The sequence below is a fragment of the Toxotes jaculatrix genome, chromosome 19 (assembly GCF_017976425.1).
Source record: "Toxotes jaculatrix isolate fToxJac2 chromosome 19, fToxJac2.pri, whole genome shotgun sequence".
Classification (NCBI taxonomy): domain Eukaryota; kingdom Metazoa; phylum Chordata; class Actinopteri; family Toxotidae; genus Toxotes; species Toxotes jaculatrix.
Genome location: NC_054412.1, coordinates 12568454 through 12594649, shown reverse-complemented (window position 1 = coordinate 12594649; position 26196 = coordinate 12568454). Strand labels below are relative to the sequence as shown.

The following is a 26196-nucleotide window of genomic DNA, read 5'->3' as shown; positions in this document are numbered from 1 at the left end:
CTGGGTCAAAGGTCATGGCTGCAGTGCCTCAGCTGACTTGGCAGACTGTCAGTGGGTGTAGTGGCACTGGATGGGATACAGTATAGAGCTGTTTCAAGCCATGTCTCCATCACTTCCATTCCTCTCTCTGTCTTTGTTAACTGGTTGGTGCAAGTGGGTGCAGAGGTGTGTGTGTGTGTGTGTGTGTGTGTGTGTGTGTGTGTGTGTGTGTGTGTGTAAGGGGTCATTAACCTCACGGTGGTCTCTCGGTCAGTCTGGTCAAGACCACCAAGGGAGTGGTGAGCATCACATCCAAACTATTAGAGCTTGTGATGCTTATGGTTTTGATGATGGTTTTGTTTTTTGCTTTTTCAATTATTAAATTCCTGCTACAACAGCCAACCTCAGACCACTCTGACCAGGTTTAGGCTGCACCATCTATTTGTAAAACCACCACTAAAAATTTTTTTGTTACATTTTTAGGCATTTAGTCATTACTGCCTATAGCACAGTAGGGTCAAACTAAAGGTTTGCTAATTGCTGTTGCACTATCATAGAGATAATTCGGTATTTTGAGAAATATGTTTATTCACTTTCTTGCCAAGAGTTAGACAAGAAGATCGATACCACTCTCCTTCTTGCACAGTAAATATGAGGGTGGATCAGCAGCCAATTAGCTTAGCTTAGCATAAAGACTGGAAACAGGTAGTCTGGCTCTGTCCAGAGATAACAAAATCCACGTACCACCACTTCTAAATCTCACAGATTGAAATGATTTATTTTGTTTGTGGACCCAAGCTTACAAACCACATTTTGGTTTTAAAGTTTTTGGGGGGTTTTTTTTTGTTTTTGTTTTTACACTTCAGTGAAACAAGCTGTTTAAAATTCACCCTACATGGGAGTTATATTAGCTAACTAACATCAGCCCTATCAGTTGGTTCAGTCAGCTACATAATAGTTATCCCTGGCAGTTAAAGTGAAAATACATAGTAAGAGCTAATCTCTATAAAATTAGTTTTTCTGGTGCAGCCCATCATAATTCTGTGATGCTTAAACAGTTATTATCAGCTGATTCATGTCATGTATGGTTGTGTTGAGGTCTTGTAATAATTTGTAATGATTCCTTATCACTACATTTTGAGTTATGATTCTAACATTTTATTCTCCGTCTTAATCATTTTACATGGGCAATGAAAAGGTGGGCAGTATTAACTTGAAATAAAAACAAATTGTCAAAAAATATTAATAAAAACTTCCAAACAGCAATAACTAAAACACAACTTATCTCATTCTGCGCAATTCATTGTCTCAGCCTCTCAATGCAAAGCATATAAATCTGTCAGAGCTGTTAGCTGTTTGTAAGTGGGACCCTCACTCCTGATGGGAATTTATTTATACAGCTGTGGTTATTAGCTCCATTAATACACTCTGTTTCAAAGATTTCTTGTCCTAATTGGTTTATTGCACAACAATCTGTCTGCATTCTTGTGTTTTTCATAAACATAAAGATAAAAACACTGTTTGATGGAAGATTTTTGTAAAATGTAGCTGCATTTTTTTCCACAGGTTTGGTTCATTATAATGAATTATGACCCTCATATTTCCTATTAATTATCATTTGTGTGACATATCCTTTCCCAGTGTTTAGGTTTTGCGGCTTCTTGCTGCCACAGTGTACTTGAAGTTATCAGTGGTTGTAGTCTAAGCTAGAAGTGCATGACGTCTGAGCAAAATGATTTTAAATCTCTCCAAGGCCTGTGCTGGGTCAGACCTTTGTGACAACTACAGTTATTTGACTTTAAAAAGATAGAATTAAGATAAAGCACTGACTTACTTGCACTTACTGAGCAAAACACGGCATTGAACAAAATGAAATATCCATGCTTTGTTTGATTGGAGTTGCTCCTATTTCCACTCTAAATCTTTCATTCCAACCTTAGAAACAATTGAAAATGTGACAATAAAGAGTAAACAAAACCTATATGGCTTACTACTAAATAAATAATGAATGTGTTATTGTTGGTTGGCACATGCACAAAATAAATTTATAGTGGTATACATACAAAAATAAAGACATACAAAGTCCTGAAAAACATACTCCATCTTTTCTTTGTTCCTCTCTTTCTACTCCTTTGCTCATCTTCTGCAACATAAATTCCTGTGTGTGTGTGTGTGTAACTTTGAACTCCCCCATACAAGCGCTTTGTGGGCTCTGACTGGACAGTACTGTAAAAATTCTAATATCAGAGGCTGAAATGAGGCCAACTGTAAACCGTACAGATCTCATATGACAGAGAGTCCAGGGACTGTATATGTTTGATGGACCTTTATTATTCTGCTATTATTACAGCTCTGTCTGAGAGGCACATCTTGAAAACGTTACTCAGCAAAGAGTCAGAAGTTTACTAGGCCTCATCCTTGTTCTTTTTCTTGTGGTAAAATTTTGTGCCACACTCTCACTCCTTTCTCTGCCTCTGTGTTTTCAAAGCCACCCTTGTGCATCCAGGAAAGAAAAGGAATTCAGAGACAACTTGCAATAAAAAATTTTAGAAATAAGGAATGGAAATGAAGACAAAGCAACAGACATGACGGACAAAGAAATTCAAAGAGAGCATTTTTTTAAAAAAAGGTGAAGACGTCATTTTGAGTTGTCCTATTTATGAGTCACAAGGACGTATTGATGGTCCCGAAAGGGGCCGATGATACCCAGAGCCACAGGGCCCCTGCCAATACAAACCCTGCTCCCAACCAAACAGCCCCCCCACAATCCTTTGCTTCAAGCTGGGCAGGGAGAAAAGGGGGGTGGAGAGGGGTTGACGAGAGTCTGAACAGGCCGGAGGAGGGACACACCGGCGCCATGGCGATCCCTAAGACAACTTATCTCCTCTCTCACAATGATAGCGCCTGTCAAAATAACTGCCAAGATACATAGCCAGCCAGGAACTGGTTAACTCCAGAGTTGTCCAATCAGAGGGCCTCCTACTGGGATCTCTGTCTTACCCCACCTTAGAGGGCTCCCTGGGACCCAAGTTCCACAAACATGCATTATATCTGTCTCATTGGCCACTATCTCAAACAGGTTCAGTTCAAATAGGCCTAAACGCTATTGGAAGGAATAGCAGAAAACAGTTTCTACAGTGCATTTACAAGCCATTTGCATTGGATTTAAAGTTGAAAACATATACTGAGTACCAGTTGTGAAGTTGTCTGTACAAACTGAAGTAATAATATTTATATTTATATTTATATGAAATCTAAATCTTTCATTCCAACCTTAGAAACAATTGAAAATGTTATATAGTATCTACTTCACCCAGGTTGTGTGATTTGCTGCAGTGAAAAGGAAGTCTTTACTCCAACAGACTGTTTTGAATGTTGTCTGTTCCTTTCTTGGAAAGACAAATTTTTAAAGTTCATGTAGGTTCCATGGTTCTTGCTGAAGATGTTGTTTTAATGTGCAGTATCTTTTATGTGTGGACTGTTTTATATACCTAATACACTATGCCCTCTTCCACTTTATGCAGGCCATAAGAAACGGATGTTTCTTGTAGCATTTGTACTGAAACATCGCCACTTAGTGGTACATTTGATAAATATCTTGGCAGCGGGTCAGGAGGTGGCAAAGTCAAGTCTACAGTGTATTTCAATCTTGGGTTCTCAAAGTTAGGGTCGGGGCACTTCCAAATGAATCTGAGGGGAATTAAGATGGTGAAAATTAAATGAATAAAAAACGTTTTAAAAAATCACTGATAGTCACAAGTACACACTAATGACAACGGCAAAAAGTTTAGTTTAGGTTAAAAATCCCTGCTCTATTACAGTCTGTGACAGTGACTCAACTCTTTACACAATCAGCAGAGGCAGCGCAAAAACGTAAAAGTATAATCTTTAAGCGATAGACATTAGAGGTAATATCTTACTTTGAATGTGGCTCAAGGAATCAGTACTGTAATGCTTTTGTTCAGACATCCGTTTCAAACTGTGGCACAAGTTTGGATGCCATTTTGATCAAAACTGAAACCAAAGATTACACAATTAAAACAACGAACCCCTTCATATTGCTCTTACAGTAATGCTTACTAAATAATAATGTTACCTAGCTCAAACCACTTATTCCCCTGCAAATTATTCATTGGTAATATTATTGTGAGTGCTAAAATGGGGTCGGTCACTACCCTTCAAGCTGTGTAATATTAATATTTAACCGAGCTGCTGCTGTGATAGGGTCAGAGTATACTATATACACTCTATGGGGAAGTGGAGCGATAGAAAAGAGAAGTTCCCTGACCGGGAATCGAACCCGGGCCGCGGCGGTGAGAGCGCCGAATCCTAACCACTAGACCACCAGGGAGCGTTGAGAACTAAATAAGTACAGTAATTTTTATGGATGGTTAGTACAACACGTGTTGTCTATTAATACTTGTGTTGTCTTTTGGCCAATTTTTCCGACCAACCACCAAATCCTCAACCTAGCTAACTTGAGCCGCCGTCAATATAGACTTAGATGGCTGATGACTGCAGACAAGCAGGTGGTGAGCTCCCGTGTGTTTAACAGCGCACATGACACCAGAGGGCGCAGTGAAGGGAGGTTTCATTTTGCCGTAAACCTTAGCTGTTTTAGGATGCACGCAAGGTATGTGGGCAATTTTCGCTACCTGTTTTATGGCTAATTTTGCGTTTAAATGCATCTTTGCACATTGGGATTTGGCGTCAGCGTTAGGCTAGATTACATGAACAGGAATGCTTCATTTTAAAAAGATCGGGCTATCGACTGGACCGAGTAAAATACCCTCACCATCTCCACCAGGTTGCTATTGTCTTGTAAACAAAGTAGCTAGCTGGCACCGTTAGCATCAGCTGTTAACTCAGCTGGGAGACTGGACCTTGTTCACCGTGCCTGTGTTTGCTCGGACCTGGCAGTAGCACAGGCGGTTTTCACATTAGCACAGCTGGATATTTGTCTTTTGTTATTGCCGCTGCACCGTAAGAAGAGGCTGAAAGCTGCTCAGTGGTCCGGCTCATAGAGGAACTTCCCACTGAGCAAGCTGCTACGAACTGAAGAATGTAGCTAGCTAGGTGGTGTAACATCGCTTGGTATTTAGGTTTTTCCTCTGTGGTAAGCCATTTACCTGTTATATAACATTTTTTAGGCTACACGTGGATGAACTGCAGCTGCCTTATTTCTGGTCTTCAGGGCGTGTTACATGCGTGTTATCGATTAACGCTATGGTGATAGGGTTAGCTGATAGTGTAGCCATGGCGGTCTGAATGTTTACATCAACTGTATTCCCAAACCGATGCTGCTAATAATAGACCCTACTATTCTGGTGAAGCATACTTACATAATAAAACACGTTTACTGTGGCAGCGTTAACTAGAAGCAGATGTGTCTTTCCTCTACAGTACAGTGATGCATTTTCCTTCCTGTGGATCAGCCGTTGTCAGCAGAGTGGCCTGACATGCTTATTATTGGATGCTTTCATCGCCCTCCACTTAGGCTGATGAGGCTACACCATCAGTTATTGTGCTTTTGCAGTCAAGTGAGTGTTGTTGAGTGATGAGGCACCTGGTGAGCCCTCTAATCCCCTGCTTATTTCCTCTGCAGGACAAGAAAGAAGTGTGAGAGCACAGTGTGAGAGGTGATCTTCCCAAAGTTGTCTTTTGGCTTGGACGCACTGAGTAGTTGGTTTGTGTGTGCATATGTGAGTGTGCATGTGTGCTTGCAGGGGTGTATGTTTGTATGGGTGCCCTTGACTGCATGCAGATTTAGGACCCTGGCCTGATGGAAAAGAGAGACAGGAAGCCGGGATATTTTGCCAGGTAAGAGACTGTTTGCATGTATGTTTGTGCATACTTTGAATTTGTCTCATTTTCATTTAATTTGGGTATTTTTCATGCAGCAGAACTGATGTGTAGCCCTGACATTTAGTTCTCATTTGTTCTTAATCTGCATTTTGCATGCTTCCATACACCATGTAGCGCTAGTCAGTTTTATGCAAGTTAATATCAGAATTTACGCTAAAATAATAGCTCCACTTACCAGGCGTCCATTACCGTGAAGTTCAACAAATGACAAGCATCAGTTTGTAAAAATAATGGTTGACTTTCCTGACACAGATGTTTATTTTGGAGGTAGTGTTTTTGTTAAATGTGTGATTTGTAGGATTTTCCATATCACTTAGCCCACAGATCACATGTTGAAATGGAAAGTCCCAAATCTTTTTATGAAAGAGCTCTTCTTTTGGGCATTGCTTGTTAGAAGTGACACTGTGGCTTTTTTCATTGTTCTACATGGTCATTTGTGCCTTGACTTTCTGTTTTTGAGTCATGGCTCAGAACTGTTAAGTCACCTGTCTCTGAGCTGCACCCAGCTTATACAGCCTCATATTCTCTAAGTCATGCATCAGAGTCCTTGCATAAATTGACCCACTGGGATGATGTTGACTTTAAAGTTGGATTTTGGCAGCATTGTGAAACATGATAGCAGAAAATGTGTGGAAAGAGATTTGTCACAGCTACGGTACATTGACTAACAAGAAATCGTCAGGTTACGAACAAAGGGCAGCCCTCCCTGTTTCCGACATCTACACAGATGAAGTGTTTCATAGAATTGCATGAGTAACTAACTAAGGAACTGCCGGCAGGTGTTTGTTTTAGAAAGCTGAGTGAATAATCAGAGTTAATAAATGGGATTAGGTGGTGGACTTCTGTATAATATGGTTTGAATGTGTCTAAAAAGCCTTAACCCAGACTTATATTGCTCCTCCTCTGCTTGAAAATTAAGGCCTTTAAGATGAACAAGGAAATGTTCCCAAAACCAGCTAAACAAGTTCATTTATAGATAAGCAGTGGTCACGCGCTAATAGCAAAGCTGTTGAATGTAGACTTGATGGATGTTGTGGGGCTGTGTAGCCTAATGGCTTTTATTCTTTCTTAAAATGTCTCAGATTACCCGTTCTGGCGACACTGACTGACTGGTCCAAACCTGCAGTTTGTCTTGTGTTTTTTCTTCATCTAATTGGCTTATGTTGAACATATTACATTATGGAGAGAAATTACTTTGTGATGGCATCACAGGCCAGACAACCTCTAATTGTTAGGTAGGCAGTGTGTTAGATTTTAATGGATTCAGGCTTTGTGTTAGGGATGGTGTTTTTCTGAAAAGACAATGTGTAAACCCGTGGGAGTTAGCAGCACAATAACCATGGAAAGGTGCAATCAGATTCATGCAGACCTCTACTTCTGTAAAGATAGACACATTGTGCCTGTATGCACAGAGTGGACATGCAAGGAAGGAAAATAAGGCTTATCTCCCAACACAGCTACTGCTTTAACATGTGGCTCTCCTGCTACTTGCACCATATGGTGCTTTGCTTCCTGACAAATAGAGCGAAGGTCATTGTGAGACACACACATACAGTAAAAGCCAATAAAAAGTATTAACCCACCATGAACTTTCTCATGTTTTATTGTTTTATAACACTGAAGCCCCAGTAAATGTAATTATGACAAAAGACTCTATTGTCAAAGTAAAACAAGGGATTTTAGGTTAAATGTGCTTGGTTAATTCCCTAGAAAAATGACATCCTGAAGATGAAGATGCAATAGTTGTAGTGTCAGGGCACTGAATGTACACTAAGTACAGTAAGACCATACATTGAAAATTGGAAAGAATGTGACACAGCTATGTGTTTTTCTAGAGCAGACTGTGAGACACACTTTGAGAAGGATACTTGTGACTGAAGCTACCAAGAGGTTCATGGCAACTCTGAAGAAGCTACAGAGCCCCATCTCTGAGATAGAGAGAGACACTGCGCATGAAGTAACTGTTGCCTTGGTGATTTGACCAGTCTCAGCTTTATGGCTGTTGAGAAAAGTCACACAGCACAACACACAACATCGTGGCCAGTGTTTGCCAAAAGATATGTGGGAGACACTGAAACAGAGTGGAAAAGTGTTCCATGGTCTGATGAGACTGAAACTGTGCTTTGTTGTCATTATATTAAACATACAGATAAATGCTATTGTCTTTTGAACTATTTAAGTGCCAGGGTTTGTAATTTATATTTTAATTTTTAATTGTTACTTACAGTATTTTGCTTCCTCTGTCATTGTGCCACAGTTGATTTGAGGGAAGAAAAGAGAGGTAATATAACAAGATGACAGGGAGAGAGTGATTGGGAGACTCTGAGAAGTCCCCCACAGTGAAACAGACAGGTCTTAAGAGAATGCGTCTGCGGATTCTTGAGTTCACTACCAGATGTGTGCTGCATCGGTTAAAGTGGGAGAGTGACCTGAGGCTGTGGGAGAGGCCTGAGCTCTGTCTGTCTGCAGCCTTATCGACCCACTCTTGGGTTTCCATTAAGGCACTTGAACACTTAAGACGCTTCTGTTTTCGCTTTTCTCTTATTCTTCCTTTGTCCAGGGCTGCGCAGTGCAACACTACCCCTATTACTCAAAGCATTTGATAAATCAATTTGGTCTTATCTTTTTCCTTTTTTTTTTTTTTACATACTCATATCCACACTTAAGGTTTCAGTGGGTCTTATAGAGCGTGCGTCATCCTTAAGTGCAGCACTAACATGCTGTTCCACTGCACTGCAGTGCCCCTCCCCCCCCCCCCCCTTTGCTGAACCCCAACACGGCCTGGAGACGCCATTTCATCATCTCCTTGCCTATTAATGATTAAACACAGAGAAAGGACAGTGTGAGAGGAAAGTACAGCTGACACTGCAAAGTAAAGAGAAAGAAGTTTAACCCCAGTGGGATAACTTTTCGCACAATAACAGTACTTGGACAGAAGATCTGAATTCACAACTCGAGTGTGTTATACTTTTTGATGACATTAGGCATCAGACAAGTATGAGGTGTCTATGTTGTTGTCAACAGTGAGAGTTATCATTGCATGAGTTATAACAAGAGCAGCCATCTACAGTGCTTTGTTTTCTATAGTCTACTTAACGAGTGGATGTAAACAAATCCTTCTCCTCTGGCATCCCATCAGGCTGAAGAGGCGGCGACAGCTCAGGCAGAGTCAATCAGACAAGAACGTGAATGAGCAGAATCCGGCAATCATCTCCTGTCCAGACGTCCCGAATGACAGCGATCCCAACAAGAAGACAGACGTGCAGAGAGTAACAACAAAAGCACCTGCAGGCTCAGGTGAGACCTGCATCAAAATCTCTCAACAAAGATTTCAGTGCAAAATCACCTCAATAAAAAATCATTCTGAGATGTTGAAGCTCACCCTGAAGCTTCTAATTGACTTCAGATACAGTTAAATAAATATATATATTATTTATATATTTATGTATTATTTAAAGCAATCTGCATTTTCACTTTGTTATTATCAGCAGACTTAAAGGTTTCCACTGATGTTATCCTGTGGCTTTCAGATACAGTAGGGCTCCACTTCTAGCTGGTGATTAGCTCTTCGTCATGTAGCTAAGCCTTTTAGAGAGCAAGCCTTCTGTTCACCACCACTCTTACCACTCTCACACAAAGTGACTGTGACATAATAAAAAACTGATTCATTTGGCAGCGCAACAAATGGCACATCATTGCTTTAATGCACAATATTCCTGGAACAACACTCCACACGATCACAGGGTAAAATCCATCAGAATTATAATGAAGTTACATATTCTAGTCATAGTTTGCTGTTATGGCAAATACAGTTAACCTTGGTGTGATGGCTTCATTCAAAACTCCCAAATCATTTTGTTGTCTTAACAAAAGGGTTTTTTGGTTTTGTTTTGTTGCTCTGTATAACTTTTCATTTTAAGACAGGCAATCTGCCAGTTTACAGTAGCGGTGTCAGTATTCCTTCCTTTTTTAATTTGAAATATTTCCCTCTGACTGACATACAGCTAAAGGGTCTTCTTTGTTGGGAACCGTTTGTGGTGAAAAGACCATTTGTGGCAAAATAACCTCAGCAGTTTTAAACAGGATGTTGCATAACCTTTATCCTGTGCTATTGATGACATTTTAACCGCTGTATTAACAAAGCTCGTGAGTACTGAGAGTTGCTGTTAGTGTTAAATCACAGCAGAAATTCTATAGTGCCCTTAATTTCTGCTTCAGGTACTAACATCTTTGACATATAAATATGAATATGTTACTGTATATAACTAATACAACCTGTTAAAAACTGTTACTGTTACAATATGAGCAACTCAGACAGACGGTTTTAATCAGTGATTTCAAGTTGGTTTTCTGCAATCGTCACGCTATCACGTGTTGTTGGGTTTGTTTGTAGCATAAGTCATCACCAAACGTGGCGTTTTGGTGGTGATATGGACTCAGATATGCAGTGTGACAGCCAGCTGTTTAAACTCTGCAGTATGTGTTTTAATAAAACTACACCATCACATGCCTGCAGCTCATCGTATCAGATATGATGTTCTGCCATCTTAAACAAAACCTATCTCTCTAGGTTACATGTGCTTTCAGGTAAACGACCACATCGTGCACAGTGTATCAGCAGGCACGCCCCAGTGCAAAGTCAGTGGAGAAGTTCCAGGATTTCACACAAGTGACTGTGATTTTGTCTTTGATTTTCAGCACAGTAAAGATGAGATGCAGCAAGAGTCTGGTTGTCTAATGCTTAGTCATGCCCTCCGTTTCTATGGAAGAGGCAGAAGGGAGTGGTGTGCTAATAGCTTCTGTGTTCTTGCCAAGAAGAAAATGCTGACTGTGGACCTTGTCTACTACAAGTGTCGGATTGTGTGTATATTTACGATAACTGCTTCTGTGTGTGTGTGTGTTTTCAAGCCTAGATAACAAAAGAGGACAAACGAGCACTGATACTGAATCAAAAGGTTGTTAACTAAAGATTATGTAGAAAGTCCTCTGCTTCAGAATGTCTTTGTATTGGCCTCATTGGAGGGGCTTTTTTTATTGTTTACTGTAAAAAGTTAGAATCACTTGATTATTAGAAATATATACGTCATAAACCTAGACAGTATGGGGTTGACAGAATAAAGACATAAATTTATTGATCTCTCAAGAGTAATTGTGTTTTTTTTTCCTGTGAGATTATTGTCAGGTTGACTTTTTCCTCCATCTGCAAAATCCTTCTCTCTTTTTCTGTTTCTCTCTCAGATGATGGCTGTAAAATTAACAATCAGACAAAGAGGGAGAAGAGGAGGCCACCAGGGACAGTGGAGTTTATTGTGAGTAACATTACAGTGATAACACTTCTTTTTTTAGGTAAGATGTTTCAGACTGAAACCAAGGTTGTGGATTGCATCATGTAGTATTTTCTCAGAGGAGCTGATCTCTTCTTTCAGGTGGGACCTAACGATTCCCTCAACAGTATCGCTCTCAAGTTCAACATCACCCCAAACAAACTGGTCCAGCTGAACAAGCTCTTTTCTCGCAGCATCTACCCCGGTCAGGTGAGAACACAGACAGCACCACATTATGCTGCTTCAGTCTCCTCACTATTTATCCGACTCGCTGATCATTGGTTGCTCGTCCCGACAACAGAAGCTGTTTGTCCCTGATGTGAGCCAGTCAGAAACTGACTTAAAGTCTCCAAGTTCCTCTGATCCCACCTTCACAAATGGTTTGTCTGAGAACCCATCACATGTAAGTGAAAAACATTTTTCACCATTTAGGACCAAGTGTGTTAAAAAGGCATTTATCTTGTTCTTTTGACAGTGAGATTCTGGCCAAGGAATTATTTCCTGTCTGAATATTCACTCTGAAATGATCCAATAAAGGCGAAACGCCCCAAAAATCATAAAAACAAATATCAACATTTGGTCTTACTGTTATAATTGCCTATATTACTTTATTTAATGTTATGTTAAACACATCAGGTAGTGGTAATTTGTCTTCTAACAATTATCTAACACATTGTTAAATTAGAGGTCAAACTTTTGTCCAGAATGGTCTATCTACACTGGTTCCAACTATGAGACTATTGTATATACGTAAAATTATGACCCTGATGGTGCAAAATGTTATATTGTTCTCTTATAATTAAAATTCTGCTCCCTGCCATGATGGATTACAAATTTAATCCATGGTATGAGTGAGCCGATTTTAATGATTAGTGCAAAAAGAGCAGAGACTGAATCTTTTGCCAGTTTGCAGTGGAGGGTAATTTAGTCTACCAGCATTTGGCAGTCAAGTGAAAAAGTAGCTTCAGACATAACATTATTTTAAAAAGTTGGTAACAGATGTTTGGCTTTGGTGGCCTAAAGTCTCTGAATCTGAATCATTAAAGGTCTGAAACCACACGGGCATTACACACTTAAAAGACGTTATACCACAGAAAAGCATAACCATCAGATCTGTCTCTGATCTGTTTTTCTGTGTCCACCAGGATGGCATTTCAGACTGCAGGTCAGCAAAATCCATCCGGCGTGAGCTCTCCCCAAACTCAGAGGACGAGAGCCCGTCAACTGTTAAATTCATCAAGATGAGCTGCAAATATTTCACTGATGGCATGGTAAGAAGCCTGGAAAACACAGTGATGTCAGGTTATAATTGAAATTCATGCTGAGAATCCTCATTTTTTGTGGATCAGTGACAAATTTGTTAATCGATCAATCGTTTAAGTGATTTACAGGAAAAAAAAACAAATTTGATCACTTTGATCACTGTATCTCACATATTCATATATGGAAAATATGTAAGTACACACATTACTCGGTGTGTAATAATATCTCAATTAATTAATAACTAAAATATTGGCCTAATTCAAATTGTATCCAGGAGGTACCACTCATACATGTTGGTTGTTTTTGATAAAAGCTCTCTGTTGTCTCTCCTTGTGTTATTGTAATCTTCGCAGGGAGTGGTGGGAGGCGTCCTGATTGTGACCCCCAACAACATCATGTTTGACCCCCACAAGTCGGACCCTCTGGTGATTGAGCATGGCTGTGAGGAGTATGGCCTCATTTGCCCTATGCAGGAGGTCGTCTCTGTAGCGCTGTATGATGATGTGTCACGCATGAAGCTCAAAGACGCCCTGCCATCGTAAGAACTCCCCAGCAGCTCCGTTTCCTCATTTCCCTCTTTTGTAACCGTTCTCCTTCCATACCTCAGTTCTTATTCCTCATTTTTGTTCCTCCCTCCAGTTTGTTTTTCTTGTACTTGTAAACAATGAAGCCGTTTGTACCAAATCCCTCTGATTTTTAAAAAACTTTTCACATTTCCCTCTTGACCACATTTCTTAGTTCATCTTTTTTATCAAGCACCTTTGTTTCCACCCGATCTTGCCTGCAAAGATCCAAGTTAAAAAAAATCCCTCTCAGATTTCAGTTGATTTAGTTTGTAATTTTTAATCTTACATATTTAATTGGTTCTTCATTGTTTTATTCTGATTTAAGTAATTTGCCGTTTCATCACATTTGTTCCTTTATTTTTTGAGTTGTTTATCATTTTGGTCATTTTTAATTTTTAATTTCTGTTGCACCTGTCCTTGTTTTTTTTTTTTTTTCCCTTTTTCATTTTCATCCACGTTTGCGGTGCGGTATGTGTGGTGCCTGGTGACCACACAGAGACCTACCCCAGGATCTATGTCCTGTGTACAGGCCGGGTGAGTGGGAGCAGCTGCCGTCAGAGCGGGACCTAAACCCCTTCAGCCGCTATGAAGCGCTGGATTCAAAGCGACCAATAGTCTTGGATGACATTGAATCAACCCTCTCTGAAACTGGTAAGATCAGATCATCAGGTGCTGGCTTTTATGATCGTTTGAGGGGGTGGTTATTCTGGCTTATGTCTTTTAACCTAGATAAACTATCCAGCATCGGCTGAAACAACAGTTTTTGTATATTTTTCTCTTTTTATTTGTCTAGTTAAATAATGAAAGTAATTTGTGAATCATGTGGCCAAACATTTAGCTTCCTTTCACTATCACTAACTCTTCATCAAGGTTAAGTTTCAGCAAAATATTGAAATTAAGTATTTATAATGAAAATAATCTTTAGATGGAGCCCTAGAATAAAATGTGTTTAAACAAAGCTTGATTTAACTTCTGAATACCAGGGAGTACAGAGGGAGAGCAGACACAGAAGTCTCCGTCAGATGAAGGATTCACAGACTTGGAGCCCACTGTCAATGGGAGCACTGAGGAAGCAGAGGGAGGGTCCTCCAGAACCCCCAGCATTATCAGCAGGGACCAACAGAAACTCCAAGGACCAAGCTGCCCAGACCCAGGGGACTCCCAGGACAAGTCGATGCTTGATCAAACTAAAGGGAGGCTGGATGATGAAGAAGATGAAGGTGTAGCTCAGAGCAGCTCCATTGAGGATGGAGAGTCTCTACAATCCTCCTCAGAGACTGAAAAACAGGGTGAAAAATCCACAAACCAAGAGGTAACCGAAACCAAAGATATCAAACCTAAAGGGACCGAAGAGCTGCTTAATGGTGTTAATGATAAAATAATCAGCGCACCAGTGGACCAAAACAGGAAGCTGAGTCTGACTGAGGTTGCAGAGGTTCGTGGGAACTCTAGTCCTAAGAGACAAAGCCCAGACAGATCAGCAGTGAGGGACGAACTCAGTGAGGAGGAGAGGCGGAAGAAAAACTATGAAGCAGAGGTCAAGTCATGGCTGATGGAGAGGATGCAAGCTCCAATAGAAGGTAGAAATTATAAACTGCATATAGAATCAGTTATTGTGGTTGTTTGTTTCTTGACATTCAACTTATATGTTGAATATCAACAGCAAAGCATGCCCGCATCAAAAAAGAAATTTGAGATTTAAGGGCACTTTTGAGAGATAGAAATAAAATAAAGGAGCTTGGCATTAAACTAACCAAATGTTCTCTCTTTTTTGATTCCCTGTTCTGTGTAGACATGCTGTTTTCATCAGAAGAGAAGAGTAAAAACCCTCCAATGTTCCTCTGCTTCAAAGTGGGAAAGCCAATGAGGAAGTCCTTTGCTACTGGCATGACCTCTAGTCCTGCCCACTCCTTTGGGGGCAGAGGAAAGCAGCCAGAATACTGGTTCGCTGTGCCACAAGAAAGGTGGGATGATAACATGCCATCCATAAATAAATTTAAGTACATTGTCTTGCTGAAATCCAGCACTGAAATAAATAAAAACTGTGGTTGCTTTAAAAAGCCTGGTTGATTTTGAATCCTGCAAAAACCATAAACTGTCTGTGAGCCAGCTTTTCTTGATTTTTAGCCTCACTAAAACACTGTATGTGTGTTTTCCAGGGTGGACCATCTCTACGCATTTTTTGTGCAGTGGTCTCCGGATGTGTACGGGAAGGAGGCTCGAGAGCAGGGCTTTGTTGTGGTGGAGAAAGATGAGCTTGACATGATCGATAACTTCTTCAGTGACCCTGCATCTTGCAGCTGGGAGGTGAGATGAGTGGAAACAGCCACTTTGTACACGTGCTGTTTTTGGCTTCGGTTTTTGTATGTACTAATTTCAAATTAGCTTTATTTATGAGCAATGCTCCGCTTCCTGTAGTCAATAAGGTCTTAGTGCCATTGATTTCTCTCGCATATTGACCTGCTTATAAACTTCTTTTGCTCCTAGATCATTACCATTGATGAGGCTAAGCGCAGGCAGAGTTTTGGCAGCTGTGACGGAGACTTGTCTGTGGATGCACTGCCCATACTCAGTGATACCAGTGAACTGCTGCAGGACACACATATTGAGAAGGTAATTAAATAAAATGACCCGTTTCCTGTTATGAAAATGATTAAAATTTGAGGAAGAAATATGCAACACACTGATCAGTACTCCTCTTAATCTGATGATCTGGTTGCCCTCCAGCTTGCCTGTCGCCTGCCAGCCCGTGTGCAGGGTTACCCCTGGAGACTGGCGTACAGCACTGTGAAACATGGGACCAGCCTCAAGACTCTGTACAGAAACCTGGCAGATGTGGACAGTCCTGTTCTGCTGGTCATCAAAGACATGGATAACCAGGTAGATACTGCCCATCTGGATTTACAGTGTGTAAATGACCAGGGACTCACTGGCTGATCATAGAGTAGATGAATAGCAGTCAAATGCAATGACTGCTAATCATCAGTAGATGGCATTCATACTTCTTTGTGGGTATGTGTTTATTATGATTTGGTTCCAGGTTATTTCCATGTGATTTCTATGTTTTTTGTCTATGTGTATGTCTCTTGCTCTGGGTCCATCTCAGCTCACCATGTGTTGAGTATGTCAGCCCCATTACACTGCTTATAAGAGTGCAGAGTAATGGTCTGAAAAAGACTCCAACAACAACATGCATTAATCATTACTGTAAAGGTTTTCAGAAATTTCCCAAACAAATAGAGATCTTCTCCTGCTTTTAAACAGTAGTTTGCAAAATTGTGTAGTTGCTGTGTTTCTTTTATTACAAGGGGTTTCTGTTTAATTTGATCTCCTTTTCAAAATCAGGGACTGCACAGTCCCTGATTTTGTCAGGGACTGCACAGTCCCTGATTTTGTCCGTCACAAGTCAGGGGATGGATCCTTTCTTTATCAGCGGTCTCTTTAACCCTGTCAAGGCAGCATTATCCATGTACACTCTCAACCCTTTTGTTGTTAATTAAGTTTCATCCTCCCAGAGCAACACAAAGGACAGTTCATCTCATTGTGCCCCTGTGTTTAGGATATAAACCATTTCTGACTTTGGCGACACCTTGTGGCAGAAAAATACACTTTACTAAAAACTTCCAATATCTGAATAATTTGGGTTTAATTACTAGTTGAAACAATCAGGTAAAGTATACGCAAGCTTGTTCTTATTTTTCCTCCCCAAGGGAATAGTATTTTCATCCTCAATTAATTCTGACTCTTATCACAGATATTTGGGGCGTTCTCAACTCATCCCTTCAGAGTGAGTGAACACTGCTATGGCACAGGAGAGACGTTCCTCTACAGCTTCTGCCCTGAAATCAAGGTTTGTAATTTGGTTTTAGAACTAATTTTTGGTATTTAGCTTTGTTCCTCAAACAGCAAATTCAGACATTTTTTGTTGTTTATTTTCAGGTGTACCGATGGACGGGGGAGAATTCATATTTTGTGAAAGGCAATACAGATTCTTTGCAGATGGGAGGAGGAGGGTAAGCTCTACCAGCTCAGTAGAAAATAACTGTAGCTCATAAGTAAATTTGTAGCTGAGAACAAAGTTATTACACTCTTGGACAGCAAAGGGTTTTCTCATCACATAAAGTAAATCTTTTTATCATTCCCATTTTCCCTCCTGTGTCTCTGCCCTTTGCTGCGCAGTGGTCAGCTGGGTCTGTGGCTGGACGCCGAGCTGTACCGAGGCACCACCACCAAATGCGCGACGTTTAACAACCAGCCACTCTCAGCCCAGCAGGACTTCAGCATCCACAGTTTGGAGGTCTGGACCTTCGAGTAGCCTGACCTGCTCTATTCTAGCTACTTCTACATTCACGCGCCGCTCCACGACCCCAAACACCCCCAAGTCTATTACGCACCACTTGGAGGCAAACCTAGCTACCCCACAATGACACTAAATGTCCTGTGAGACAAGACAGACAAAGCAGCCTGTGGAGTTTTCATGTTTCATAACTGAAAACAGAGCGGAAACGTCAGTCTTCTGTAGCCTGTTCTGACATGGGTTTGACCTGTAGGGAGGCTGGCCAGTTTAAGTCTGGTTCATCCTTCCCTTCAAAGGTGGAAGTGTGAGAAAATGCGGTTGCCCTCAGTTCATTGGCTGCCTTAGACATGCGACAATGGCCCCAATTTTTCCCAGCATGCAAACTGCCTTACCACCATAAGCTTCTGAGGAGAGAGGGGGCTGATGAGAAAACCCAAAAAGAGCAGATTTTAAGTGTGTATGAAAGAATAAGATGTCCTATAATACTGTAGGTTTGTGCAGAAATAATGGTTGATGCAATTTGTATGTTTGGGAATGTACAGGATTACGTAACAAAGAAGTGAATTAGAAACTTGAAGGAAAGTGGAAAACACCAGGAAGGATTTTTGATCCTCCACCATTAAATTCAGTGCGGGAAATGTAGTAATTGTTTACAATGGGAGTGTTGCGCTTCTTCTGAAGGCCGTCTTTATTTTGAATTTTATATTAACCGAATGAGAATGTCGCAATGCATTTCCTCATTACCACATATAAAGTTTTCATTCCCCGTACAATCCAAAACAAGTGATGAAGCCAGGAAACGTCTGCAGTGACCAAATAAGTTCTTTTTAATTTCATCTTTGTTGTGAGCTCGTCTTATTTTATAAAATATTTTAGATTTTTTATTTTTGCATTTTATTTTTACATTCTGTTTTTACAAATAATTTTTTTTAAATGGCTCTACTTTTATAAAAATGTAGTCCTCAATCTTTCTGTTTCTGATTGGACCCAACAAGCACTAGAAATAATTATTGCCAGTATTGAATTCATTTCTCCCGCTGACTAATCTTATCTCTTCGATTTTCATTTGTGGTCATTGTTGAGAGAGTTACAGCCAGTAGAGTTTTAACATGATGTCACTTTGCACTACAGGATTAATTAAGAATCCAAGCTGTGTTGTGGCCCTGTGTAATTAAGCATTTCTTCAGTGTAAAATTTGTTACTGAATGTTGTTTAATCACCACTACAGGAGGGAAGCTGCCTGTGCGACCGCAGGTCAGCCTCTGCTTTACTTTAAAAATGGGTGGAAAAGGGATCATCTGTTTTTGCACTCTGATATGCCACTGACTTAAAAATTCAGATCTACTAACATGGAAGAGAAACATTCGTTTATATCCAGTGTATATGACACAGGCTTGTAGTGCATGAATATGCAATACTGCAAATGTCTGACACCATTGTTATGATACATGCCATACTATTCACTAATGCCAGTTTTCGCTTCATTGTGAAAATGAGCTCTGTTGTCTGTAGCTGTTCAGTGTTGTTACTGTGAATGCTCCCTAAGTATTATTTCTTGTGAATCCAAAACTGCTGTGTTCTGTGATATCACTAAGGATCTATTTATTGTGTTGTTATGGCAACCACATTTAAACTTAAATAAATGTTAAATATCTACATATACGCTAATGGGTCCTGTTGTTTGTGTTCAGCTTTCATTTCAAAACATGTTAATTTCCATTTCTTTCACTCAGTGGGATTTTGATTGATTTTTATTGAACTTTGAATTACTTGTGGCCTATTAGTGTCTTGTTGTTGTTGTTGTAGAACTGATAAAAGACATGGGCTCAAATTAGCATCAGTAAGTTTTTGAGCTTTCAAAGTGATGTTTACAAATAACTTGTAGTTGTAAATCAACTTTTGTAAACCTGTGAAATCAAGTTTGTGCATTTGCATTGTAAAAAAAAAAAAAAGGAAAGAGAGAGAGACATGGTATTGGTGGTGAGGGTATACAAAAGCGTCTGTGTACAGATACAAACCAAAAACAAAAACAACTGTGTGGCTCTTAAATTACAGAAAGACTGTTGGGTTTGGGGAATTAGGGAAAATATAACCATAAAAAAATCATTGAATAACCCGTCTTCGCATACATAGACGATCTTTGGAAGGCTGTGTTTACTGGTTTACCGGCAGCGAGTTGTGGGCAGGACAAGTGAGCTCAGTGTTATGGGACAGTGTTTCTATACGCGCGGAAATATGGCGAGTGACAAAACAGACTCATGTGAAGAAACTGTTGAAACTTGTATTTTTTGTTTGATAGCCAGCGGCCGAGACACAGACGCGAAAGTTCTTACAAAGGTAAGATCCTTTGAAACAGAAGGAAAGTGGCTCAGCTGGTCTCATGACACCGACACCGGCACAGGCAGAAACAGAGAGTTTCCGTTTCCTTTCAGCTTCAGTTTGAGTTTAATAGGTGTTAGTAGGAAATAATCTACCGGGATACTTTTATCTTAGCCTTACAATCTTCGTTTTATCATAAGAAGTCTTGTTCGACTAAATACAACTTCTTGATTTTACTCATTTACACATTTGGTGTCTGCCATCATCTGATGGAGCTTATATTGTATATTACATTGCTTTCTATCATATACATTCACACATTCACTCACATATGGGTTAAGGTGTGTGCTTTGAAAGTGTCTCTTCACCTCTGGTATTTCCCTCCCCTCCCACAGAACAAGGAGCTGGTGTGTTTCAGGGACATTGACCCTGCTGCTCCTCACCACTATCTTGTTGTACCCAGACAGCACATACACAGCTGCTTGTCTCTGCAAAAGGAACACATCGGCCTCGGTGAGTTAGAAAATAATCTGTACTAACTATATCTTTTAACACTTCACAACAGCTACTACTACTACAGTACCTCTGCTACCATTAGCTTTTATTTTGTGCTGCCTATATGTGTACAGATTGTATTTTACCTAATCAGGTCTTAACATTTAAATAACAAGTCTTGTATCCGACAGTAAAAAGGATGGCTGAAATGGGGAAAGCTGTACTACATGAGCAAGGGATCACTGATGTGAAGGACATCAGGTAGGTGGAGAGAAGCAGTGTGTGTGTGTTTTTCTTCACCCCGATAAAGGTTAAAGGAATGATTTTGCTCTAAGTACTGAAAAAGGTATTATTACTTATTTGAAATGTATGATGCACCTTCAAGCTCAAAATTAATGTGCACTGCATGACTGCAGCTCAAAATTTAATGAGATTTAGGGGTACGATGCAGTCATGGTGTCAAAAATCCAAAGTTTGTTGTTTGCTGAAGTTTTTCATTCTTCTTCTGGAACCTCAGAAACTGCCCTTTGACTTGTCAGTGTGCTGATTTTAACTCTTGTGTGTTTTCCTCCACAGGCTGGGGTTCCACCGACCTCCCTACATTTCAGTAGCTCACCTCCACCTCCACGTGCTCGCCCCCACCAGCCAAATCTCAGAGCACATGATTTATAAATTCATTCCAAGGACCAGCAGTTTTATTTCTGTAAGTGCTGAAGACTGGAAATTCCTTCTGCTACTTTCTGTACTTCCTTGTTTCATTTATTCTCTTTATTAATTCATTTACAATTCTACTGGCTGTGAAATTACTGTTTTTTTTTTATTGTGATTTAGAAATTTGCACTCATTGTACTTGTTCTTTTGTTGCTAAATGTCTAAACACCATGTAAGTGTAGATGGTGAAACATATACAGTAACTTCAGAGTGCATCCTCCTGTAATCTTAACAATTTTTATGCCCTTTCTGTGTCCTGTTTAGATTAATTTATTTTTCTTTGCAGGAAAAACAGCTACGCAAGTATCTAAAAGATAAGCCTCCACGAATCAGGAAGCATTTTGAAAGCTGACTGAGGTTTCTGTGAGCCAGCAGCTCCCAAACTGTACCTTGGATCACTGATGAAGAATGAAAAAAGCACTTCAGAAGAGTATCTGAACCAGAATCAGCCACACAGACAGACAGTGAAATTACAGAACATTATCTAGAAACTGAGCCTGCAAATTAGATTATTAGAGGACAGTTGATTGATGTTATTTAGCACTATAATGCAATGTATGATCTGTTATGCTGGATCTTATAATGAAATGTTTTACTTAAAAGATTTTTATTTTACAACTCTGCTCCATGTTTGTTGTGTGTCAGTCTGTATCATTTTTAACTCTCGTTTATTTAAGAATACGTACCATAATAAATGTCAACTGAAACAACAAACATCTTGAACTGTGAGAGAACTTCAGGAGCCAGTATCATAATACTAATACTAATATAATATAATATAATTTAAATTGTTTAGTGCATATATTCACATGACAGTCATCATTAATCATTGTGTTGGCTGACACATAGTATTTTAGCGCTATGGTAATTTACGAGGTGTCCGTCAACGCAGCAGTGGGCAGGCTCAATCAGCTCTGTCTCCGTCTATGGTCTCCTTCTGGTTGTCCCGTCTCCACGCCCCTGTGTTACCGTCCGTAGCCGGTTACAACCTCGCAGTGATGAGCTCATAGTCCGCCAAAGACTCCAACTTTAAAAGCAGCAATGGGGTCTCAGGACGTCTCTGGGAGCGAGGACTGCCCTTTCTGCCAAATAGCCAACAACCAGATTGACACAGAAATCCTGCTGAGTGTAAGTAGAAACTCCTACTCGCTCATTAACAAGCGTTAACAGCTGGAAGTTCCTGACTCTCCCTCTGTACCTGAACAGGACGATCAGCTGGTTTGTTTTCGTGACTTGAAGCCTGGAGCCACACATCACTACCTCGTCGTTCCCAGGAGGCACATTGACAACTGTAAGACTCTCCAGGGGGACAGCATCCCTCTAGGTGAGCGGCTGCTGGACCTTGAATCGTGAATTTGGGCTGTTTTTAATTTGCTAAGTCCTCGGACGTATTGGTAGCAGTCCAACAGAGAGATGAGATGAGTCAGCAGTGTTTGATTGATTACAGGAAAATGTCACCCGCTCTGAGAAGTCACACTATATTTGAAAATGCCAGGACAGTTCGGTCAGTGTTGTCAAAGTTAAATAAATCATTCCTCTAATATTTCAGAAATAACCTTTGAAGTCTTGGTGTTTCTCAAAATTAAGACACAGATCTATTGGCAATGAAATAATTAATTATGACTGACCCACCAGATTTTTGTGCTTGCACCCCAAGGAGTTTTATTTTCTGGTTTGTACCTGTCAGTGAAGCCAGCATGTAGCATATGATAATCCCTTGTGGACTTGTAAGAATGAGTTAATTATTAAATTGTCCTTTGGTAGTTTTATACAGCAAACATACTCTTTGTGATTTCTATAGGCTGAATGAATGGACTGTACTGATGTGATTTGTTTGTTGATAGTGGAGCGGATGGAAGAAATGGGAAGAAGTATACTGGAGAGGAATAAAGTCTGCGACCTAGATGACATCAGGTAAATCAATTCCTTGTGCTGAGATCACCACAGTTATTGTGACTCGCTCCATTTTAAAAGAAAGTCCCTGCTGCTTTGCTTTTCTTGAGTCTTTTCAATAATTTTGTATTGAATCATTATCAGTCATATCATAATCATGAATCATATTCTGCTGAGGTCTGTGAGCTGCTTTTAATTACTAAAAATGTTTCAGTCCTGTGTTAAATCTGTGCAGGATGGGATTTCATCTGCCTCCATTCTCATCTGTTCCCCACCTTCACCTCCACGCTCTGGCTCCAGCCAGCAAGATGAACTTCAGGTCGCAGCTTCGCTACGGGTCCCAGTCTTACTGGTTCATCACAGTGAGTCTTAGCAGGATCTAGCAGCTTATCATAATTGATTATTTATTTCTAGAAAGTTTTTAAAAATATATCATAATTAATTACATTAATTAGAAATCTCTTCCTTGTTGTGCATGTGTATGTCTGTTGTTTTTTCTTGTATGAACCACAGTATTGTGCCATATTAAGCTCCTTTCTCTGCTGTGTTGCAGGTAGACCAAGTGCTTTCTCAGCTAAAGACTCACGGCAAGGTCAAATGAAGAGCATCAGTAGGATCCAAAGGTGCAACAATCGTGTTTGTTTACAGGTTATTTCTCATTATTCCGCCTCACTGAGTGTAATTTTACATCAGTCTTTCATCTGACTTGACAATGAGTTGAAATGGCGGAAGCTTTAAAAGTTTGACCTTTCTAAGAGTAATTTTTTAAATGTTGTGTAAGTGGACCATCAACGAGGGGGGAATTACAGCTTTTAGGATATTTACTTTATATTTAAATACAAACCTTGAAGATTATTTGATATACATACATATAATAAGTCATTTATTTGTACTTTTTACCATAAGTCCAGATTTGTCAGGAAGGACAGTTGTACTTTGCACATTCATGCACAAACCTGTTTATATACAGAAATTATTACTATTGTTTTTTAAACAAAATGATGGATTACTCTTCAAAAATAAAGTCACCAGCTCATAGACACAAGATGCTTTACCAGTCACACTTTTCATAATGTCAGTTCTTTCTGTTCATCACTTGATGTCACTGGTGTAACTTGAAACTCAGACAATAGTCAATAGGTGGAGCGCCCACATGCACCAATGGGCATCACAGGGTGACTTGAAATCTTTTCATTGCTCATTTAAAAGTGATAAAGCAGCAAGTATCAAAAATTTATGCGTGGTGTCATTTCCCAGCAGCCCTTTTCTTCTACCTCGCAATACTGGTGTGGTTGCCACAGTCCAGAGTCAAGAGTATAACATCCATCACACAGATGGTGCAGAGGTGTATAGTAACTGTGAAGCTGCTGCTGACTGTGTTTTTCTTCTGACGCATCCCTCAAAAATATATATATTTCATCAAACAAGAACTTTAAACTTTATTTTACAGCTCACCAATTTTTTTTCCTGCACTTTTTTTAAATTAAATTCCATTGCGAAAACATGCCAGTTAGCACAGTTAAAACGGTGTTCTGTAACATAGACAGACTTACCACCAGCCCACTCTTGTGCCATTTTAATTAAATGTAGTCACTGTAAAGAACATTTTAAGTAAAGCTAAATATTAACTTGATTTGCTTAGTGATTCATTACCATTGGTTTTAGAAACCAGACCATGACATTTTAGGTATTTTGGTAAAATGTTCAAATGTTCAAAAAAACTGTACTTTGTTGTATTTTTTTAGTTTGCATTTCATGATGTGTTATCACAGTTGTATGAACAATTCTACCTCAAAGATACGAAACCTGACATGTACAAACACTTCTAGCATGTGTATTTGTGCTTCATAGACATCCTTCATTGAGATTATCCACACATTCATTTCAGCCTCACATTATCTTGCAAACTTATGTGTCAGTGCTGACGAATGTAGGAGATTGAGAGAGAGAAAAGCTATTCAAAGCACCGTGTCATCATGAATTTTCTAAAATGATGAAGAAGGTGCCCAAAACTATAACATCTGTCATCAGCAGCACATGTCAGAGTCTGAAAGGAGCTGTCATACAGCATTTATAACAAATTACATCATTTCTCAGGACTGAGTGCTTTTTCATTTAACTTTAAACCTGCACAAGCTGCAGCACAACTCATTGCCATGTTATCATCCTCAGATGTGTTAACCTCTTGCAAGCTCTGTATTTACAGAATAACCTCTCCTGGATTAACAGGTAAAATGACAGAATAAAGTATGATGCTAATCAGTCTATGCATACTTTGTTGTCACCAGGTAAAATGTATTGTATTTAATAGATGCAGAGGTGTGTGTATTTCAGGACAGGGCTGAAATGAACCTCCCAGCGGCTGACTCGGGCCACTGGGGATATGGTTGGACACAAGGGGCAGAAGAATACAGGTCAGGGCCTGGTGTGGACAGGGATACTGAGGAAGACAAGCAGCATGAATCTGTCATGAGCTTCTGTTATGTCTCTTTAACTGCTGCTGAAGACTGCTGAAGCTCTATAAACGTCCCTTGACAAGATGTTATCTCCCCCAACCTGGAGTTTTACTCCTGGGGCCAGATTTCCTGTACAAGTCTGTCTGAAAAATTCATGACTGCTGGCTACAAATATTTGTAATCAAACTGAATATGCGCCGCTTTTGATCGTGGTGAATTTCACAGGAGATATTTGAGAAAAGTATTTCTAAAAAAAAGTTTGATAAAATAATGTATAGTTATAATACTGTAACATACCTTAAGCATTACAATCTATCTAATGAAAACTTGTTAAAAATAGTAGATGGTAAAGAATGCAAACGTGTTTAAACAGATACTGTTGACAAATACTAAGTGATCTACATGTTCCTGTCAGTAGCTGTTGCATTGTTCTGGCCATGAATCATTGTCTGTGTTCATGATATGATGTGAGTGAAAAGTACATATAAGTACAAAGCTGAGGAAATAGGGCATGGGGCTTACTTTTAGTACAAAGACCCTCTTCAAAACAGGGTCTCAGGACCAGGCAACAAAAAAAGACCAACCATAAGCCCCTTATCATGTTTTATCAATCATAATAATACTCATTCATCTTCTATAAAGCTTGATCCGTCAGGGTCGCGGGGGAGCTGGAGCCTATCCCAGCTGACTGTGGGCGAGTGGCGGGCTACATTCTGGACTGGTCACCAGTCAATCGCAGGACTATCAAAATAATAATCAACATGAAGTAAGTTACAGTAAGAGGGGTGTCCGATAATGGACCCAGCCCTCAGCTCCAGTGTCTTTCTCATTTAAACACCGTGAGCTGTCGCTACAGACAATAGGCAGTTAGTTGATAGATTACTTTAAATCTATTTAATTTTCTGTTTGACTCTCGATGAACGTGCCAATGATGCAGAAAGCTGAAATCACACCGGAGCTTGACGAATAGGTATTCAGGCACGCGCTGCCCTGGCTCGTGGAGTTAGATTCCTGACATACTACGTTGC

At 39.9% G+C, this 26196-nt stretch overlaps 3 protein-coding genes and 1 non-coding gene across 7 annotated transcripts; 3 read left to right on the top strand and 1 right to left on the bottom strand.

The window, feature by feature from the left end:
- Window positions 1–4258: 4258 nt before the first annotated feature.
- Window positions 4259–4330, bottom strand: trnae-cuc. The gene has a single exon. It is a non-coding gene; the product is annotated as a tRNA-Glu (tRNA).
- A 187-nt stretch (window positions 4331–4517) lies between these two features.
- Window positions 4518–18952, top strand: LOC121199866 (nuclear receptor coactivator 7). Its single transcript, XM_041064841.1, has 17 exons — window positions 4518–4612; window positions 5585–5799; window positions 8984–9141; window positions 11083–11153; window positions 11271–11378; window positions 11470–11571; window positions 12314–12439; window positions 12785–12969; window positions 13494–13648; window positions 13981–14577; window positions 14790–14961; window positions 15157–15304; window positions 15485–15610; window positions 15725–15877; window positions 16752–16847; window positions 16937–17010; window positions 17177–18952. Exons 2-17 carry the CDS (start codon window positions 5762–5764, stop codon window positions 17310–17312), a joined length of 2445 nt encoding a protein of 814 aa, XP_040920775.1. The 5' UTR covers window positions 4518–4612; window positions 5585–5761; the 3' UTR covers window positions 17313–18952.
- Window positions 18953–19480: 528 nt separating this feature from the next.
- LOC121199591 (histidine triad nucleotide-binding protein 3-like) lies at window positions 19481–21442 on the top strand. The gene is made up of 5 exons (XM_041064425.1): window positions 19481–19631; window positions 20009–20126; window positions 20300–20369; window positions 20685–20811; window positions 21106–21442. The coding sequence occupies exons 1-5, from the start codon at window positions 19500–19502 to the stop codon at window positions 21169–21171; spliced, it is 513 nt and encodes a 170-aa protein (XP_040920359.1). The 5' UTR covers window positions 19481–19499; the 3' UTR covers window positions 21172–21442.
- A 121-nt stretch (window positions 21443–21563) lies between these two features.
- On the top strand, window positions 21564–24954 carry LOC121199592 (histidine triad nucleotide-binding protein 3-like). Of its 4 annotated transcripts, none has more exons than XM_041064430.1 (5): window positions 21564–21947; window positions 22026–22110; window positions 22664–22733; window positions 22948–23074; window positions 23266–24954. In XM_041064430.1, exons 1-5 carry the CDS (start codon window positions 21861–21863, stop codon window positions 23311–23313), a joined length of 417 nt encoding a protein of 138 aa, XP_040920364.1. In that variant the 5' UTR covers window positions 21564–21860; the 3' UTR covers window positions 23314–24954. The 4 variants fall into 4 exon arrangements, with proteins under 4 accessions (XP_040920364.1, XP_040920363.1, XP_040920362.1 ...); XM_041064429.1 differs by having other exon boundaries at window positions 22927–23074; XM_041064428.1 differs by having other exon boundaries at window positions 22026–22143.
- The last annotated feature ends 1242 nt before the right edge of the window (window positions 24955–26196 follow it).